Source organism: Fusarium odoratissimum (genome assembly GCF_000260195.1).
Source record: "Fusarium odoratissimum NRRL 54006 unplaced genomic scaffold supercont1.1, whole genome shotgun sequence".
NCBI classification, from domain to species: Eukaryota; Fungi; Ascomycota; class Sordariomycetes; order Hypocreales; family Nectriaceae; genus Fusarium; species Fusarium odoratissimum.
This window is the reverse complement of record NW_022158687.1, coordinates 3,005,673-3,023,357: the sequence shown is the minus strand read 5'-3', so window position 1 is coordinate 3,023,357 and position 17,685 is coordinate 3,005,673. Positions and strand designations below refer to the sequence as shown.

Genomic DNA, 17,685 nt, shown 5'->3' with positions numbered 1-17,685 from the left:
TCTCATGCGACTGGCTCTGTTTTGTCACCTGAAGCGCGCCATGCCTGTTTCAGAGCATTCGAAGGGGAGCATCTTGACACTCCTGCCACTTCTCCGCCACTTTTTTCCTCCTCTCAAACCTCCTGACGCTGCAGCACACTTGTTCCTTCGTTCTCGTCTCCACTAACTTGAGGCAGAGGAACTTTAGGTTGCCATCTGTTTATGTGTGGCACAGGTTGTGGCTGTGAATATCGACAAAACGGATATTGCAGTGGCTGGTGCACCTACCTCCCAACCTCAGGCCTAGAGCCACAATCAGCTAAACGGATCCGCGGTCACGGAAAGTAAGGCGCGACTGCAAGCTCACTTTGCGCGCAAACCAACCGCTTCTTTCACTGTTCCCTTCCACTGTTTTAATTCAGTCTCCGTCACCACAAAGAACCTACAACATGTCCGACATAGAAGACCCAATTGAATCAGTCGACGAGGGCGGCGACGACCTCTTCGGTGATGATGGCGACGATGATGTTGTACCTACCAAGGAGCCTGTCAATGAGGATGATGAACTTGCTTCAGATCCAGAAGGGGACAGCTACGCGCGGTATCGCAACGATGACGACGACCAGGCTCAAGTCCAGACAAAAGAACGAGCTATCCAAAACGTCGAAACCTATCGACATCGAATTCCGAAGCCTAAAGATGGCGCGGTATGCATTTTTACTTGCTCTGCAGAAGCCTCATGGCGCTGACTTTGACGATATAGCTTCGAATTCTACGGATCCCCAAGTTCATGAAGATAATGCCTGAAGTGTACGATCCCGAGACGTTTGAACCGACAGAATTCGACCTGGCAAATGCTAAAGCTGAACATCCTAAGCATGTCGCTCGAGTACGAAAAGATCACAGCACCGGCGAATTCAAGAGTAACACAAACATCTTTCACTGGAGTGACGGGTCAGTGACCATCTCCGTTGGCGGAGAGCACTATGAGATCCAGAGAAAGGCGCTCGCCCCACCACCAGACAAGCCCTACAACGAGGTTAACGATGGTCACTACTACGCTGCTGCCGCCGAGTTGCACAGCAACATCCTCATGACGGTTGGGCATATCACAGAGCAATACAATGTTCGACCCAACAAAGCTGTTGGAGACGACGCGCTGACTCTCCTAGCTGAGAGGATGGCTGTCGCCAGTAAGCCTGCGAATGCAACTGACATGATCATCCAAACTACTGTCGACCCCGAACTCCAGAAGAAGCAGGCCGAATTGGCTGAGAAGGAAAGAATGAAGGCACAGAGGCGACGCGAGAATGCTGCTGCCAAGATGGATGGTGGGTATGGCCGATCACGAGGAGGACTGTCTATTGGGGACCTTGAAGGTGGGCGCCGAGGCGCGGGAGGCTCTCGCAAGCGCGGCGCACCTGGTTCGGGCAAGCCTAGAAGGCGAAGAGATGAGGAATCAGACGAGGAGCTTGAGCATGCTGTTGGTCGGCATGAAGGCTACTCCCTCGACGATGGCTTCATCGTCAATAGTGACGACGAAGAAGTGGAAAGCGGAGGCGATGATGATGACGAAGATGATTTTCCCGATGACGACGAAGAGGAGAAGCCTCGCTCCAAACGTCAGAGGACAAGGGATCGCAGTGAGGACGAAGATGATCTCAGCGAAGTCGAACAAGTGGCAGGAAGATCCCGCCGGAGAAATGTCATCGATGATGATGACGATTAAAACGGACATCTTTGGAGTTTCAGAGACAATGGGATGGATATTTGCATGGCGAGCAAAGGAGGTCATTGCTGCATAATATGATTATATCAAACTGTCTCCGAGACAGTATCGCAGAAATTGGTGGTTTTTGTATTATATTTTAGACTTTTGGGGGCAATAACAGCAAGGCTACATCTTTACTGAATCCCTTGTGTGAAACCTTCGCCGATACAATAAGCCGCAACATAATAAACAAACCACACTTTATCACAAAAAAAATCGTTCACGCGACTCTGATGATGAATACTAGCCATATATGTGCATGTGAGTGTGGCTCAATCTCCGAGATTCCATGTCTCAAAAACTGGTGATCTCATTGGCAATCACATGCCGATTTAGCGTCAAGCATTACCTTACCTTGCTCAAGGAGGTACTTTGTTGAACAGCTGCGGGGAGCTCTACGAAACTCAACAACACCAACCTATCTTGCACATCCTATAAAATAATATCTCGATTTTCTGATAGACGAACCTAAATACCCTAAGAAGCCCCCCCTCACCGGTTCTGCATGCGGTATCTAGCGTTTATGACATAGTCCCAAGGTACACTGGGTGCGTGTGATCTCGTCGCTAAACGCTCGCAAAACACGACACTTCGCAAATGGTGCTTGTGCTTGTGATCGGCCCTCGGTAACGCGCAATGGGGGTGGTAATCACCGTATGGGGTGTCGTCGTGGATGTGGCCAGCTTCTGGCAGAGGGTAAACTCTCTGTTCCTCCTATCCGTGATACGCGACGTTGTCGTTCCTAACTATGTCGTTGCAGAAGCTGCGGAGCTGGTACGCGCGCAAAAGCCCCGTTGAACTATGGCTGGATCTATTGAGAACCGCCGAGGCCTTTGAGGACTGGGAGGAGGCCGCGCTACACCTGGATAACCTCCTGGGCCTTGATCTATGGCAAGTCTGCTTACAAAATGTCATGTCTACTTAGATGCGTTACGCTAACAAGTTCACAGGAGGAACAATCCAGCTTCTAAGTATTACGACTGGAGACTCATTGCAGAACGCCTAGACTCTCTCGCGACCGCGCGGGAAGATGGAAACTTTCAGCAGCTCGTCAACCTGTTAAGATCCGGCCTTGTTCGAAACCTCGGGAACATTACCTCACCCAAACTCTACAATCGATCATTTGCCGGAACCAAGTACCTTATAGAAGAGTACATCACACAGATTGCCGAGGCAGTGGAAGATATTCGCGCCCTGCCTACAACTCCATCGGCTATACATGGCACGGGGCCATCGTTGACGACGCAGATGAAATTGGACTGTATCCATGACACAAGACAGGCTTTTGGGAGGAGTACACTCGTCCTTCAAGGTGGTGCCATATTTGGCATGTGCCATTTGGGCGTTGTGAAGGCTCTCTTTCTGCGTGGTTTACTTCCGCGCATTATTACGGGAACGGCTACAGGCGCCTTGATCGCGGCTCTGGTCGCTATTCATACAGAAGATGAGCTACCGGCTGTTTTGAGTGGCGATGGTATCGATCTCTCGGCATTTGCGTCCAAGAATGGTCATGAGAACGGGGAAACATCAACAGCTCAGACCTTCAGGTCGCGGTGGGAAACTCTGTTGCGGAGGATTAGACGTTTCTCCAAAGAGGGGTACTTTCTTGACGTGACTGTTTTGGAGGAGTGTGTGAGGGCCAATGTTGGCGATTTGACTTTCGAGGAGGCCTATAACCGGAGCAAGAGGGTGCTGAACATAACTGTTGCGACGGAGGGCCAGGGGGGTGTACCGACGCTCCTCAACTATCTGACTGCGCCTAATGTGGTATGTTCTTGAAACATTGACTATTCACGAAGCCTGCTGACCCGTCTTAGTTGATCTGGACCGCTGCTGTAGCGTCGAATGCCTCATCGCCTTCTCTCTATGGCCACCGCAAGACGACTATGCTCTGCAAAGACGCCCACGGCAGCATTGTACCGTGGGCACCAGCTAACACAATTGACTTTCGACATTGGACTCATACATCCTACTCCGATCGAGACTCACCTTTACGACGCATTGCTGAGTTATTCAACGTCAATCATTTCATTGTCAGCCAAGCTCGACCGTATCTCATTCCCTTTATTCAGTCTGATATGCATGGTCCATCTTTAGTAGAGTCACGGAGCAAGACAACACAGATATCTGCCTTTCTCGTACGCATGGTTGGGTTGGAGATAAGGCACCGCCTCAGTCAGCTGGACACACTAAATCTCCTGCCAACCGGTATCCGTCGCTTCCTGGTTGATGAACAAGTCCCGGCTGCTTCCATGGTTCTCGTGCCCGAAGTGACAGCAGGGGACTTTGTGCGATTACTAGAAACTCCGACACGAGAGACCCTCAACTACTGGGTTCTCAGAGGCGAGAGGAGCGTGTGGCCTGCCGTAGCCGCCCTAAGAATTAGGTGTGCTGTCGAGAATGAGCTCGACAGGTCATATCAGGTGGTCAGGAAGTTTAAAGCCCCCGGCTTACGACGAAAGGGGAGCATGGCCGCTACACTGGAGGCTGAGAGAAGAGAGCGTAATGGTCAGTTTGGCTCAGCCGTTACGGATATTAGCGCGACTTGAATACTTCATCCAAAGTTGTTGGGACATCGGTAGCATGTGTAAATACTAGCCCTTCTTATTGATACCGTTCACAAACAGCAAAGGGGTACTTACCTTAGCACGGAAGCATATGTACCTACTTGGGTATCATTGCCTGCGTTCTTACTCACGGGAGGAGCTTGCTGTGTCTAAGAACTGTCTTGGTTTTACCTATTATATCAATTTTCATCTTTCTTCCTGTCATATCACGCATTCGCTTTTCCCACATCGATCACCATTACTCGATATTCGACAGCCTCAAGACAAGCATCAGCAGGAAGCAGTCACAAAAACCGTGCCGCACGATCACTCAAGTCATACAAGTTGGCCTTTAGCGATCACAGCGAATTAATAGATCCCATGCAAGAACTCGCAATTGGCAGGATGCAACCCAATTTCGTGGCTGCAAAGCAACTCTCTTAAACACTCATCAGTATGCAGAATTAAGCGCAAGTCTACGTCCAGGCAGTCTCCATTTATAGAACCGACGAAATACAATGAAAAGACGATTTTCTGAATACGAATATGAACATAAGGGGGGATGGTAACTCAGGTACTAATGCCGCAGAGTTGGCAAGACACTTCAGTCAGTCCAGTGGCTCAGACTCCCAGACTTGAGTCTATTGGGGGTCTATCAATATTTACAATATCCAGACTGTTACGCATGGCGGGATACCGAGTTTCAGACTTATGCTATACAGTTCAGAGACACTGGTGCTTTTAAGCTGTGGGCTTGATGCCACCAACGAAGAGCCACCTGCCTCCGGAAACTCGAAACAGGAACAGAGCGAAATCGCAGGAAGTATTATATGTGAGAGAGAGTCAGAGAGTGATTTGTAGTTAGAAATGAGTTTTTAAGAGCCTCCAGGAACATTCTCTTGATCAGCCAATCATCTTATACAGTCATGCCAGGGAGAACAAGAATCACATCCAGACTTTGATGAGACCAATGCACCAGTCACCAGTTAAACGAGAGAGACTTGGAGAACTCAAAAAACAGCTGTCGTTTAATCATTAACATAATCGGAGTAGAACCTGTGCCAATGCCAGCCACACTGGGCTCTAGATATATCTCTGCATGGTCATAGGGTCAGACATAAAGGAGCAAATTCCTCTTTCCCCAAAATGGACCTCCTCTCTAGCAGGGCGTCAAAAGAGAATGAGGCGGTTGGCTTTGACAGGTAAGCAGTAGTTCATGTCTAATGCGAAAGGGGTTAGAGGAGGCTCTGCCATGCAGCAATGACACCACTTTCAAGAGATGACGATACCAAAGATACATGGATTTTGGTATATGCCACTCTGCGAATAGCACTTGTTCCCCGCGTACCGTATTCTTGAGGCTGTCTGATCGAGACCGCGTCAGATGTGCACCAAGCAAGGGGCACTGCCAACGCATCATTCATGGCGTTCGGCACGATTGACGAATGGAAAGGGCTGGATCATAGGCTTATGCAGTTAATGGTTCATGGTGTTGGGCTAAGGGGTTCCTGGGTTCAAAAGCTCTGGCCTCACCCACCTCCTCGGGTCAGTATCTTGTTTCTAGAATATTTCATAGCGAGACAACCAAGTCATCGAAATACAGTCAACGCTCGTGCTGCCCGGCACTTCGCCTTGGGCGGATACGCTAACATAGCTAAGCATTACTGAGTATCACGACGTCTATCTTGTCGCTTGATTTGGAGCAACATTACACCACATTTGACGTATGCCTGAGAGGGGTTCTTACGCATTGTGCATCCCCCAACTAGATTCTTGGGCTCATCAACATGGTCAGCATGACTCTTTCTGATAAGCATGAAAGCAACTCGGATTCTTCCATTTCCCTCTCGTCGTCCATACTTCTGGAAGACCGCAGTTCTTCCATCTTCGACTTTTACGGCCAAGTCATGGACATGGATGATTATCAACACCCTTCTCCTCCCACCATAGATATGTCTACATCCATGGTTCTCGAGCGCACCACGGCAATCAGATCATCCCCTTCCGAAGCCGACGACTTCTCGATGAGTGGCTGGACCATTGTTGGCACATCATCCGCCGCCTCCGAAACCACATGCCACGCTCCGGCGTCCGTGTCCGCCTCCGTCGTCGATCTCACGGCGTCCGAGCTGCTCCGCCTGGAACTCCAGGATACCCGGCCTTCAGGCTCGCTTGCCAGTCCCGGCTCGCACGTGGTGCGCGACCGTGCTTCTGAAATGTCCGTCGGTAGCGATAGCCTATTCAGCTACAGCTACACCTCTGTCCAAGATGATCAAGGACTCTGTGGAATCGGAGCGTGGGCCGATATTACGACAAGTTCTTTCGTCGCCAAGAAGAGGCGAATCACTCCACGACAATGATAATTCTAGCAGAAAAATATTTTCATTTTTGAGTTTCAAACCAAGGAATGTCTTGGGGCATGGATTCCTTGTCTGTTTCCGGCCGGCAGTTTGTCTATCACCTTTGGGCTGCCACGCGCCGAACGGTTCCGCGTTTCATATACAGTATCTACAGTATCTTTTGATTTTGCTTTTCATCTGAACTCATGTACGATGATGCATTCATTGTCTATGCTCTTACGAAATTCTCCACTCGTGCTTTTGTTGTATCTGTTACTTTGTTCTGCAAAAAAACCTCAGCAGTAGCTATGTTTCGAAATGGATTCAATGAAGAAAGACAGGGCCGCCACAGCCACAAACAACAGGAATGCTCACTGACGCAACGGGCATGCAATCAGATCATCTAAGTCAGACTAGATCGGTTACATCGAAAAGAATTCATTACATTTGAACTGGAAACCTGGTCATGATCTCCACGGTTAAATTGTGAGATGTAACACAAGCCCTCCACAACTTGCAAGCACACGATCGTCATTGAGCAATTCGAGCCATGTGATGTTTGCTGCATAGAGTACCTATGACACACCGCATGAATGAAGGCTTACAGTACTCCGCACCCCGTCTCACGCAGCTTCCGAGTTCTTGAAAGACCCTGTACATGTCATTTAATTACCGGTGTGCGACGAATTTTGGGCAAATACTGGGAAGTGTTGTGTACTGTGGATGATGATCCGTTGTGTAATAAGGATGCACATAATACCCACTATGGGGAACCTTCTTGTATCAAGATAACGAAGCATATCTCGGCATCAGACGGAAGGTCAGATTGGAACCATAAAAGTGCGGCAATTCTTTGATGCTGTCCAGGCTGTCTCATTGAAGACGCATCACAGAGAGGCGCAGATTGTAAAATGTCCACTGATATCATGCGCCGTTATAGCAGGGTGCCCCTGGTAATGTTGCATACCCGTCGGTCCAGGGATCGATTTGGCATTCGTCCCGTTGAATTGTTACTTTGAAACAGCAATTGGGCCGCAGAAAGGGATGGCAGATCAGACCGGGAACCTGCATGTAAGGATGTTGGAGGTGTGGAGAGAGTAACCCAACACAAGACGAAAGGGAAATTCGGACGACGGAACTCGGAATCAGAGCGAAGACATGCTGCAAACGTTGTTTATTCTCCACACAGGAAGCTTAAACCAGAGAACAGAGGCTTCTTGGACGGTGACAGGTGAGTTGAATACACATCCAATGAAATACTGTTTTTGCTTCTAGTCCGACAACCAATGTCATGAGATGCACCATGGCCTACAAATTTCAAGTATGCGACATACATCACAAGATCAAACAATTGTTTAAAGACAGACTAACATTGAGTCTAATTGATTTCTAAATACCAGGCTCTCTTCCTCCCAGACAAGCCAAAGCAGGGTTCATCGGTGGATATAGCCGGCCGCGACGCCTCATGGGGTAACCGGAAAAGAATAAAACAAAGGCCATCATTAAAGTAGAATTATACACCCGAAACTGGAGTCTCATCAAACCGCTCTTTCTTCATGCCATGTATGCGCATAAAACATTATGTCCATAACTTAGTTGAGGTAAACCATGGCCATAACAGCACCGGCAATAAGAGCCAGCGAGGATGTCATGCGAGCAGCACCGCTCTCAGGGACACTGGGGACACTGGTCTCGCCGCCGGCACTGCCAGTCTTGGAAGGAGTGGGGTGAGCAGCAGTGGGAGTGGTGGCGTTCTTGGAAGGAGCATGAGTAGGAATGATGGGCTTAGCAACAGTGGTGGTCTCCTCAGCAGACTTGGTGACGCTGGCGAGGGTGGTGGCCTCCTTGGTGGAAACGACGGCAGTGGTCTCAGCGGTAGCGGTGGCAGACTTGGTGACAGAGGGAGCGGCGTATGATCCCTTGTAGGGGAACTGAGCGCTGTAGTTGACCTCACCAGCCTTGTCGGTGATCTTGAAGTTGTAGGTGTCGGAGGGAAGCTCAGAGGGGGTGAAAGTGAAAGAGTCACCAGTAGCGGAGCCTATCGTGGGTCAGCAAGATATTCAATAGTCAATAATGGTAAGACATACTGGTCAGGGTCTTGTAGTCAGAGAGATCATCGGAGGGGCCGTTCTGGAGGACAATGGTGCAGCCATCGTCACAGCCAGAGTAGCGGATGGTGTAAGGCTTGCCCTCGGTGAGATCAAACTCGGTGTTGAGGAAAGCAGGCTTAGCCAGGGCCACGGAGGCGAGGGCAGCAATGGTAGCGAGAGTGTACTTCATATTGAAGGTTGGTGAGGTTTGGTTTGTGGTTGAAAGAATGACTGAGTATTACTATCGGCCGGGTTAGTTATTATTTCAGAAATACTGAAACGATAAAGCGTAAATGGTAGCGAGACTGAGTAATGGCGTTTGTGATGATGCTGTGGTGTTCGAGTTGGGTGCACGAGGCTTGATGAATAGTCGAGTAAACAAGCCACAGGCAGTTGGTGCCAGCGTGATTGACTTCCATCCATTGCTGTCGCTGTTGCCCAACCGATCTGCATTGCACTTGAATGCATCCTTCTTCCTAGGTATCCCAGGCACGAAGTTCGATGTGGATGTTGTCCATACAAGGAAAGGCTGAAGAAGGTATGAACTTACATTAGGTAGTGGGAAATAGGCACAACGAAGTAGCGAATTGACTGAGGCGTTGATAGAGAAGAAGGAAGGAGGGAGATTCGAGAGAAGGAGGGAGGCTTATTATAATGAAGGGAACGCAGAGCTAGTGACAATATTGAGAGCAATAAAGGGGATACATTCAGACGCTACCGATGGCAATCCAATCCAACCTAATCCCACGAGACCATGGTACCAACTACTCTATCCCATCCCACCGAACTAAGGGCCGGGGTGTAGGTGCAGAACAGAGGGGGTGGAGGGGTGGGCGAGCGGTTGAGTGAGGTGTAGCGCAGGTAGCGGTTGCTGGACATGCCTTCCGCAGGTTCAACTGAATTCAATTGTGAGCTTTGTCCTTTCCTCCTCAAGCTCCTTCCTCCTTTCGCTTTCCATTTCCCTTTCCCCTTCCAGGTTCTTTCCACTTTCACCCAAAGAACCTCGTCCCCCACTTCCCTGTCATTAGCTTGCCTTGGTCTGATAATGCATTTTCCTCTCTCAACCCATGCCATTCTTTCTTGGCCTATCTCGCTACATCATCACATTCCATCCACTGGCAGGCCAGCCACGGCCTTCCAATTCCCGAATCAGAACGGACCCTATCAGATCCCTGCCACGCAAATTAGCCATGTCCTAGCGTCCTCTAAGCATGCCAGCGCTATGCCCTTTGTGGCTTACACTCCAAGCTTTCTGTGGATTCGCCCTTCAGGCTACGGGGATGCGCCAGCTCCACCTGCAAGACCGACGAACAACCTCTAGGATTGCTGTGCCTGGCAGCCAGAGCGGGCACGCGCCCACCAAGCCAAGCAAGCATCATTAGCGACATGAGACCTCGATCCATCACAATTTGACTTCCAGGCTCTATTTGCACCGAGCCTTGCCCCCTGACGACCTCAATTCACTCATATCGCTGGTCTTTAGCGATCACCTTGTAATGGAATTAATATTCTAATCCAGTCATGAGTCGAGATTTGATCTATGCAAATCCTTTTCCCTCTGGCCAAGTCCCCAATTCGACTCGTTCTAGGCCTTATCAAGGGTTTCCTGTCAGCCTTGCCTTAGTCTGGCAGTGGTCACGGCAGCACACTTTTTAACCGCGCCTCCCCGGCGTATACCGGAGCTGCTGCACTACAGACCAACTCTCGGAGGGCGAGGCCAGCTACCCTATCCTTTTAGCAGCGATAGCCGCCATGATTTAGGTTACCACTGTCAAACATGCTGTCGTAAGCTCGCCGATGTAATGCAACTCAGCCAAGGCAGCTGTGTCTTTGTTCAGTTATGTATTGGTTTCATGAGATGGGCCGTGTCTGATTGAACATATCAGCAAACAACGACACAGTCTTTTAGCATGACATGATCTCTCTCAGTATCCTCCCATTCATTTCACAGCACATGCAACCAAAATCTCCGAACCCTTACGAATCACAACCGTGGAGCATACAGCAATACCCTTGTCCTTAACGATTCTGGACAACATCCGGAAAATCTCAGCATGTCGGCTGCTGCAGTTGTTGCTCCTTCATCGGCGGTCTGGATGCTTGCCGCTATTGGAAACTTGGTATCCCTGGCGTGGTCACCTTACCGCATTGGGAAGTACTTTAATGACTTTGCCCCCCCAGCTTGTCAATAGTCCCAATGACGAGCTTCAATTGAAAACCTTCCCTGCAAGCACTTGAGAGTTTTGCCATGACTCTTGCAAGTTTCTTGGAAATATTGATCAAGCGGCGTTCTCGGCATTGACCAACCTTCGAATCAAATTCTCCGCGATAGTAGACTACAATTAGAAGTCGCCATCTCAGCGCCTATAGCGTCTCATCAAGTGTTATTACATTCGCTAATGTGTGTGTGTGTCTAGGTAGCTGTAAATTAGTGTGAATCATTACCCGTTGATGGCGCCCGCCGTGGCTGCGTTGCTACAGCTGAATGTTGGGCAGCAGAGACAACAAACAGACGCCATCATGCAAATTATTCACTTGCTCAACTACACGTCACTAATGGATCACCAAGCGTTGGCATATTCCTGTAAGGGAATACCAGCGTTGAATGTGATGGCATGACTTACACACAGGAAGGTAAGAGAACGCCATGGGATACATTCCCCAAACCTTGGCGGGCTTCCTAACATTGATGACTACGTAAGTCAACAAAATACGCAATAGCGTACGTACCATGCATTCTTTCCACCAAGCCGATCCAACGCTGTAGGTGGGCTGGGGATAGCGTCTCCCCAGCCTTCTGCAATGGTAATACAAACCGATATGGTTCGTCGATCATGGCAGCGGTTTCTAGGCGGACATGTTTATTGTTGACGTTGCTTTTGTGGCTTGAACTCGATGGACGGTCGCAAAAGCTTCATGCTAAGCTCATCGGGATCGATACAGACACATCCCCTCATCATTGCTCAAGAGAAAGGCTGGGGAGCACAAGAGTGAGCGACAGCATTAATGGTGCATGAATACTGCACTTCAACCAGTCGTAGATGGCCTCCGCCACACCACGGCTCAACAGCTGGCCATCAGCGGCTATTGTTTTGCAACCGTTAGTCTTACCGAGCATCGCCGTAATGTGACCCAGGAGCGTCTCTCCCACGACGATCCAGAGGGTCTGGGCACGCAGCCTTGTAGGCTGAGGCAAGACTTTTCTCTGTTTGTTGTCTCGCCTTCCCCCGTACTATTGACCCTCAGAAACGCCGGCCGAGTTCCCTGCGGTGGAAGTCAAGTCTGTCAAGACATGAGAACAGTGCATGATAACTCAGAAGTTCTTCCAGGATCAAAGGTACTTCCTGGTCAATGAGCCATGAATTGCAACTGCAGGCATTATCACAGATGGCCCAGGAGGTAATCAGGCTGGGGTCCCCGACTTTTGGCCTTGCTTAGGCTAGTCCGGACTTCGCATTAACCAGCAGCGCGCTCCCCTTCTTCACACAATCTCCCTCAACCCCACAAACAATATGCAAACGTGCATTGCCGCTCGATGGAATGGAACGACGGGGCCACCCTCTCCGAACTAGACTGATTCGAGAAGTCGGATAGCCACAGGCTCATAGCCTTGGTTGATCGAGGATGCTTGTTCTCGCCAAGCTCACGATATTATCATGGGATGTCTTTACCATCCCCTATCTCCTATATCAATCTCACGGACTCCTCTAGGCCCGGATTTTCCGGCTGGGCATTCGGTTGGGAATATCATACCAAACGTGCTAAAAATGTCCTCACCTTGGAGAGTTCCATCGGCTCGGATCATGACTCCTCACTCAGGGTAGGATTCAAACCTTACGGAGTTGGGTAGCTGTTTTTAGTGCGAAGTGCGTTGAAGCTTTCCACGACCCTGGTTCGGTACTCAAGATCGAAGGAAATGCCTCATTGATGTGGAACGTCATGGGTGCCGATCTAAGTCCTTTGATTTCACTTTGCCAGCGTTTGTGATAGGCCATAGGCGTCAAATCGAGGTAGCAAACAGGCAAAAGGTAAACGGTCTTGTGCTATGATCCTCCAGCCTCCTGGGTCGAAACAGACCCTTCGCCCCGCGTCTCACTTTCAAACAAACTGGTGTTTGGACACCATCATCCTGCTCTCAGACCGCATGCAACACGTTCGGCAGTACGGGTGAGCCACTCTGCCACCCGAGAATGGATAGACTTTTCCAATACGACTGTGCCTCACAAAGACTTAGCACAGAAGCATACAATCCTCAACGTCGTCGTCGTCATGCGTCCGATGAACGACGACGTTGGTCCGCCTGAAGCTTGAACAAGCCAAAGGGGCTGGTAAACCGTAATTGCAAACCTACAAGATTTAAGGTTAAGATCTGGTCCGAAATGAGGATAGGCCTGCCGGCTACGGGCTTATCGGCTCCATCAGCCCCATTTACAAGGAAACACCGCTAATACAAAGGCTAGCTTTGTCGATGAATTGACAGTGCTAAGAAGTTAGATGATGTGGCGTGTCCCAACATGAGTCGACGACGTTGTCCGGCACATTTCCTTGAGACCCTTCATTTCTCGAGAAATTGTCATTTGCCCTTTTCAATTAAAAATGTGCTGTACCTATGTATAGGTATCAAGCTAATGCTGTTTTGCCAAGTACGTACATACTCAAAGTGTACCTTATCCTCCCAGCAAGCGTTCAATGTGACGCTTGAATCAGGCTCTCATGTCTACCGATTCGGAGACGTTGCTTCTCTTCTTCCATACCATAGGATAAACATTCCAATCCTCAAGCCTCATGACATGTCTGCCCATGCCTTATCCATCTGATGCACCTCGAAAGGCCATGACAAGTTAAAACCCTAAGACAGTCTGCCACAGAACCGTACAACATCCAACAAGCTCCCAATTTAATGCTCGAGCAGGCGCAAGCTACCCTGGACAACCACGTTCTCAAGGATCGATCCAGGGGGAATGTCGATGGTGCTGCCCTCTGTCGCGACAATGATAACAGTGCCCTTGAGCGTTACGCCGCGGCCAAGGTTGACGGCACCGGTGATGGTGAGGTGATCCAGCTCCAGCACCTTAGGAATGGAGGGGATTCGCTTCTGGAAGTCTGAGACCTTCTTGAAGTCACCACCAAGCTTGATCAGGGGTGCGTCACCGAAGCGAGCGGCACTCATTTGAAGCTGGCCGTGCTTCAATGTGTAGAGATCAGACTTGACGAGCATCAGATCGGAACAGGTCTTGACGGGCAAGAATCGTCGACGGGGAACGTTGACACCGTGAGCGTTGTTGAAATGACGGATAGCAGCACCGACAGCGGTCTCGAGCTGGATGATAGAGATATCGGACTCGCCCTTCTTGTCACCAGGAATGGTTTTGCCGTTGGGGATAATCTCCATCTCGAGTTCGTCGTTCTCTACCACACGCTTAATGGCCTTGAGGTTGAGCCAGATGTTGTTGGTGTTGAAGTACTTGAACTTCTTGATAGACTTGAACTCGTTGACATGCTCCTTGGGTACCTGGGCAATTTCGAGCAGGCGGACTGAGCCCTCATAGTCGATGATTGTACCACCCTTGACGTCGGCCTTGGTCTTGTTGGTCAGCTCCATGATGTACTCAGCGTTTGTCTCCATCATGTGCTGGAGAATGCGAAGGTCGACCACGGCGCCCAGGTTGTCGACGTTGGAAAGAAAGATAATCTCGATGCCTCGCTCGAGAAGCTTGTCGAGAATGCCAGAGTTGTAGAGAGACTCGAAAACGTCACCGTGGCCAGGGGGGTACCACTCGTTGATGGGAGAGTCGTTATGCTTGGGGACGGGGAGGAGAGAGTCCTTGTATACTCTGGGGTATCGAGACTGGTTGAAGGTAAGGATATCGACGTTGTGGCCCTCGTACTTCTTGATGATGGCGGCAGTGTCGTCATTTGTGTTGAAGGAGTTCATGAGAATGAAAGGGACGTTAACGTCGTAGGTACGGTTCAGGTACTCGATCTGTCGGACGGAAAGATCGAGGAAGGACATGCCGTCACGGACTTCAATAACGGACTTGGGGCCGACACAACCCATTGAGGTTCCCAGACCACCATTGAGCTTGAGAACAGCCAGCTTGTTGAGGAACTGGACAGACTCGGTGTTGGCAAGATCCTCGTAATCGACAACCTGACCCTGAGCGGGAGGAGCAATGCGATCCCAGTCTCTAAAGTATAGTTAGCAACTGTCGTATTATGGCATATATCTGGTCGGAAGGGAGGCATACACGGCGTTGCCCTTGGCCTTGTCGTTGAGGTATCGTCGGAAAAGGGCGAAGAAGTTGTCCATCTCAGTCTCGAACAACTGTCGTCTGGTTAGTCTTGACTGATTCAGGAATCACATGTTTCGGGTTAAAGGACTTGCCTTCTTCTGTTCGGGATCCTTGACGGTCTCGGCGAGGTTGGTCAGAGCATTTCGCATCTGAGCAGCAGCGACGTTGGTGGAGGTGTTCTCGAAAGCCTGGAGCATACTGGGTTAGTATGGTTTATGATGAAAATATGATACGGGATGTTTGTTAAGGTCCGTCGTTCAGTTAGTGGTGGGGAGAGGAAGACGAAGACGAAGCTTCGCACCCTCATCGAGGCACTTTAAAGCCATCAAGCTTCGAGTGAATGCGCGGCCCGTAACCAAGTCCATCTGACAGATGTGGAAACGCGAGCCTGTTTGCAGCCATGTCAAGTGCCTGGACATCCATATGATTGTAATTGAGGGTGCAATGAGCGTCACGATTAAGCTTTTGATACAGTGAAGCTTCGCCGTGAGCGACCAAAGGTAGGCAATCGCATCTGTTTTGTATAATGTGGCATGTGACGATGGGGAGGTGAAGCAGTATCTTGATTCACATCAACTCACCATGTGACTGCGCGTCTTGCCATGACGACGCTCATTGCCCTGCTCATCGCCGCTGTTGGGCTTGAGGTGGGTAGGCAGCGCACTCTTGATAGCACTGGCCATTGTGAAGGGAGTCGGTCGAGTCGTGGAGAATATTAATAAGGTGGAATTAGAGTAACACGATGGAAGCCAACGGGAGTAGCAGATAGCCTTTGGGGGGATGAAGAAAGAGGAGAAGGATCAAGAAGTTGTTACCGGAGAGAGAGAGAGAGAGAGAGAGAGAGTCAGCGAGAGGAGAGGAATGAATTAAGGTAACCAGGTCAAGCAGGTCAAGCAGCTAATAAACGAACGGGAGCGAGAGGGAAAGGGGAGGCCAGCACCAGCGCCAGAGTTAGATGCGGGGCGGTGATGCCGGGCTTGCAGCTGTTGCTTGTAAACTTGGTGGGGGTGGCGAGGGAGCTTTTTCCTAGGCGGACAAAAGAAGCCGAACAACGACAGTAGTTTAGAACTATTGACACTTTTTCTGCGATCTATTGGGTGACAAGTTGTAACAGTGACGTCGAGTCGATTTTGATGGATTTTTTTTTTCTTTCCCTGTCTTGCACTCTCAACTGATTCTGCTTCTTGTCCTTTTCCAGCAATTGCCTCTCTTTTTGTTGGTGCAGATTTAGTAAAGGTTGGGTAACATAGGAGGCGAGATTCGTAGACTTGCGGTGACAACCCAGCTCGCAATGGTCGAGCAGACCGTCTACTAACTCGGTGATACTGGAGATACTGCACCTACCTGGTCTAGGTCATCTCAGCTCCCATGTGTTTTGTTTTTTTCCCTGGCCGTTGGGGAATGGAGGCTTGTTCCCATGCTCTGGTACCCGTCCCTGTTCATCCTTACCAACCAGTTATGATGGCTTGCGGGGAGGAGATGAGATGAGGCTCAATAGTGCCTTCGTCTCCCCTATTGTTGTTTATTATCACATCTCGTATCATCGAGTTGTCGTAATTGTTCATTTCTGCTCACCTTCACGATACCCATACCACTGGGATTAAACCCCACCACTTCACCACTTGCACCAGCGATCTCTCACCTTGTAGGCTTGCGGCGGGCCAACCAGCCAGGATCCCCGGTATATTGTTTCCCATTTCTTCTCGAGGTATCCATTTACCGCTGATATTATTAGCACTCGAGGTGGGAAGTTGGTGAGACTGGCTAGGGGAGGCAAGAAAACGTAGGACCTCTATCCTAGATGATGAAAATATTCAGATAACTCTAGCCTAAACTTGGGGGGCTCTTTACTGAGTTTATTTTAACATCCTCCTCTTATGTCTCAAGTTTTCTTGCTCCCTGAGGACTGGATGTTCGAGATCGGTCCTTTGCAGATATAATGTTGCAGTCAGGTTGAGTACGTAGGTATGCACAATGCACAGACGAGACAGAGTAGCCGAGAATAAGAATAAGGGAAGCAGGCAACCTTGATTGAGATTGGGTGGTATCATGGTTGGATTTTCTTGGTGTGCCGCCACCATCATGATATCCCTCATTAATATGCTACTGTTTTGCCTCCCGAGTGCAAACAAACCGCTCATTACACCTTACTCTGAGTGAATTTCTACTTCTTTCGGACCATCCATTTGCCTTGGTTCAACAAGGTGATATTGCTTATGCCCCAAAGCTCCTTTTACTGGTGAACCAGAGTTGAAGACGAGGAACGGGCCAAAGCTCCCAAAGCTCGCGCCCAGACACAGCAAGTATCTCGGCTCTGTAATTGGCTGTATTATTGGATCCTCGCAGGCTTGGGCCCAGTCGAAATGAGCAGAAGTGGATGCAACGAGGTTGATCATGGCTAGTCTTGACGCTATCTTTACATCGGTCGATCTCCCTGTAAGATGCATATTCTTGCTTACAAGGTTGAGGAGAGTGTAAGCGTTGTGATTGTTACGTATCAGAAGACCGGGAGTAATATCGTAGGCATAGGTAACCATTGACATTTCCAAGAGTGTTTGGAACACTTGGGGCCCAGCTCACATACGCCTCTCCCGTTCCGTTCCGTTCCGTGGCCAATGGGTGAATGGAGACCAAAAGATAGCTGACTTAGAGACTCCTGTCAAATGC

At 49.7% G+C, this 17,685-nt stretch overlaps 7 protein-coding genes across 15 annotated transcripts; 4 read left to right on the top strand and 3 right to left on the bottom strand.

Annotated features, from left to right (window-relative positions):
- The first annotated feature begins 23 nt into the window (after positions 1-23).
- Positions 24-1,958, top strand: FOIG_01051 (uncharacterized protein). Its single transcript, XM_031197637.1, has 2 exons — positions 24-686; positions 743-1,958. Exons 1-2 carry the CDS (start codon positions 429-431, stop codon positions 1,706-1,708), a joined length of 1,224 nt encoding a protein of 407 aa, XP_031073404.1. The 5' UTR covers positions 24-428; the 3' UTR covers positions 1,709-1,958.
- A 141-nt stretch (positions 1,959-2,099) lies between these two features.
- On the top strand, positions 2,100-5,352 carry FOIG_01050 (uncharacterized protein). Of its 2 annotated transcripts, XM_031197635.1 has the most exons (4): positions 2,100-2,446; positions 2,511-2,641; positions 2,701-3,517; positions 3,568-5,346. In XM_031197635.1, exons 1-4 carry the CDS (start codon positions 2,387-2,389, stop codon positions 4,297-4,299), a joined length of 1,740 nt encoding a protein of 579 aa, XP_031073402.1. In that variant the 5' UTR covers positions 2,100-2,386; the 3' UTR covers positions 4,300-5,346. The 2 variants fall into 2 exon arrangements, with proteins under 2 accessions (XP_031073402.1, XP_031073403.1); XM_031197636.1 differs by having other exon boundaries at positions 2,100-2,641; positions 3,568-5,352.
- Positions 5,353-5,997: 645 nt separating this feature from the next.
- Positions 5,998-9,006, top strand: FOIG_01049 (uncharacterized protein). Its single transcript, XM_031197634.1, has 2 exons — positions 5,998-6,020; positions 6,092-9,006. Exon 2 carries the CDS (start codon positions 6,093-6,095, stop codon positions 6,654-6,656), a length of 564 nt encoding a protein of 187 aa, XP_031073401.1. The 5' UTR covers positions 5,998-6,020; position 6,092; the 3' UTR covers positions 6,657-9,006.
- Positions 8,228-9,316, bottom strand: FOIG_01048 (uncharacterized protein; the record flags this gene model as incomplete). Its single annotated transcript, XM_031197633.1, has 3 exons — positions 9,276-9,316; positions 8,723-8,966; positions 8,228-8,673 (listed from the first exon to the last, which is right to left on the bottom strand). Exons 2-3 carry the CDS (start codon positions 8,913-8,915, stop codon positions 8,228-8,230), a joined length of 639 nt encoding a protein of 212 aa, XP_031073400.1. The 5' UTR covers positions 8,916-8,966; positions 9,276-9,316.
- A 78-nt stretch (positions 9,317-9,394) lies between these two features.
- FOIG_01047 (uncharacterized protein) lies at positions 9,395-9,899 on the bottom strand. Its single transcript, XM_031197632.1, has one exon. It carries the CDS (start codon positions 9,797-9,799, stop codon positions 9,464-9,466), a length of 336 nt encoding a protein of 111 aa, XP_031073399.1. The 5' UTR covers positions 9,800-9,899; the 3' UTR covers positions 9,395-9,463.
- A 1,670-nt stretch (positions 9,900-11,569) lies between these two features.
- FOIG_01046 (uncharacterized protein) lies at positions 11,570-13,213 on the top strand. The gene has a single exon (XM_031197631.1). It carries the CDS (start codon positions 11,739-11,741, stop codon positions 12,078-12,080), a length of 342 nt encoding a protein of 113 aa, XP_031073398.1. The 5' UTR covers positions 11,570-11,738; the 3' UTR covers positions 12,081-13,213.
- On the bottom strand, positions 13,082-17,653 carry FOIG_01045 (UTP-glucose-1-phosphate uridylyltransferase). 8 transcript variants are annotated; one of them, XM_031197625.1, is made up of 5 exons: positions 16,594-17,653; positions 15,600-16,530; positions 15,111-15,406; positions 14,974-15,050; positions 13,082-14,913 (listed from the first exon to the last, which is right to left on the bottom strand). In XM_031197625.1, the coding sequence occupies exons 3-5, from the start codon at positions 15,213-15,215 to the stop codon at positions 13,623-13,625; spliced, it is 1,473 nt and encodes a 490-aa protein (XP_031073392.1). In that variant the 5' UTR covers positions 15,216-15,406; positions 15,600-16,530; positions 16,594-17,653; the 3' UTR covers positions 13,082-13,622. The 8 variants fall into 8 exon arrangements, with proteins under 8 accessions (XP_031073392.1, XP_031073390.1, XP_031073394.1 ...); XM_031197623.1 differs by having other exon boundaries at positions 15,111-15,206; XM_031197627.1 differs by having other exon boundaries at positions 14,974-15,406.
- Positions 17,654-17,685: the final 32 nt, after the last annotated feature.

Coding starts and splice junctions, on each gene's coding strand:
- FOIG_01051 (XM_031197637.1), top strand. CDS start 429: ATGTCCGACATAGAAGACCCAATTGAATCAGTCGACGAGGGCGGCGAC. Junction 687..742: donor CGAAGCCTAAAGATGGCGCG/GTATGCATTTTT, acceptor TTGACGATATAG/CTTCGAATTCTACGGATCCC.
- FOIG_01050 (XM_031197635.1), top strand. CDS start 2,387: ATGGGGGTGGTAATCACCGTATGGGGTGTCGTCGTGGATGTGGCCAGC. Junction 2,447..2,510: donor TGGCCAGCTTCTGGCAGAGG/GTAAACTCTCTG, acceptor ATGTCGTTGCAG/AAGCTGCGGAGCTGGTACGC. Junction 2,642..2,700: donor CTCCTGGGCCTTGATCTATG/GCAAGTCTGCTT, acceptor ACAAGTTCACAG/GAGGAACAATCCAGCTTCTA.
- FOIG_01049 (XM_031197634.1), top strand. CDS start 6,093: ATGACTCTTTCTGATAAGCATGAAAGCAACTCGGATTCTTCCATTTCC.
- FOIG_01047 (XM_031197632.1), bottom strand. CDS start 9,799: ATGGCATGGGTTGAGAGAGGAAAATGCATTATCAGACCAAGGCAAGCT.
- FOIG_01046 (XM_031197631.1), top strand. CDS start 11,739: ATGAATACTGCACTTCAACCAGTCGTAGATGGCCTCCGCCACACCACG.
- FOIG_01045 (XM_031197623.1), bottom strand. CDS start 15,701: ATGGCCAGTGCTATCAAGAGTGCGCTGCCTACCCACCTCAAGCCCAAC. Junction 15,051..15,110: donor AGGATCCCGAACAGAAGAAG/GCAAGTCCTTTA, acceptor ACCAGACGACAG/TTGTTCGAGACTGAGATGGA. Junction 14,914..14,973: donor AAGGCCAAGGGCAACGCCGT/GTATGCCTCCCT, acceptor ACTATACTTTAG/AGACTGGGATCGCATTGCTC.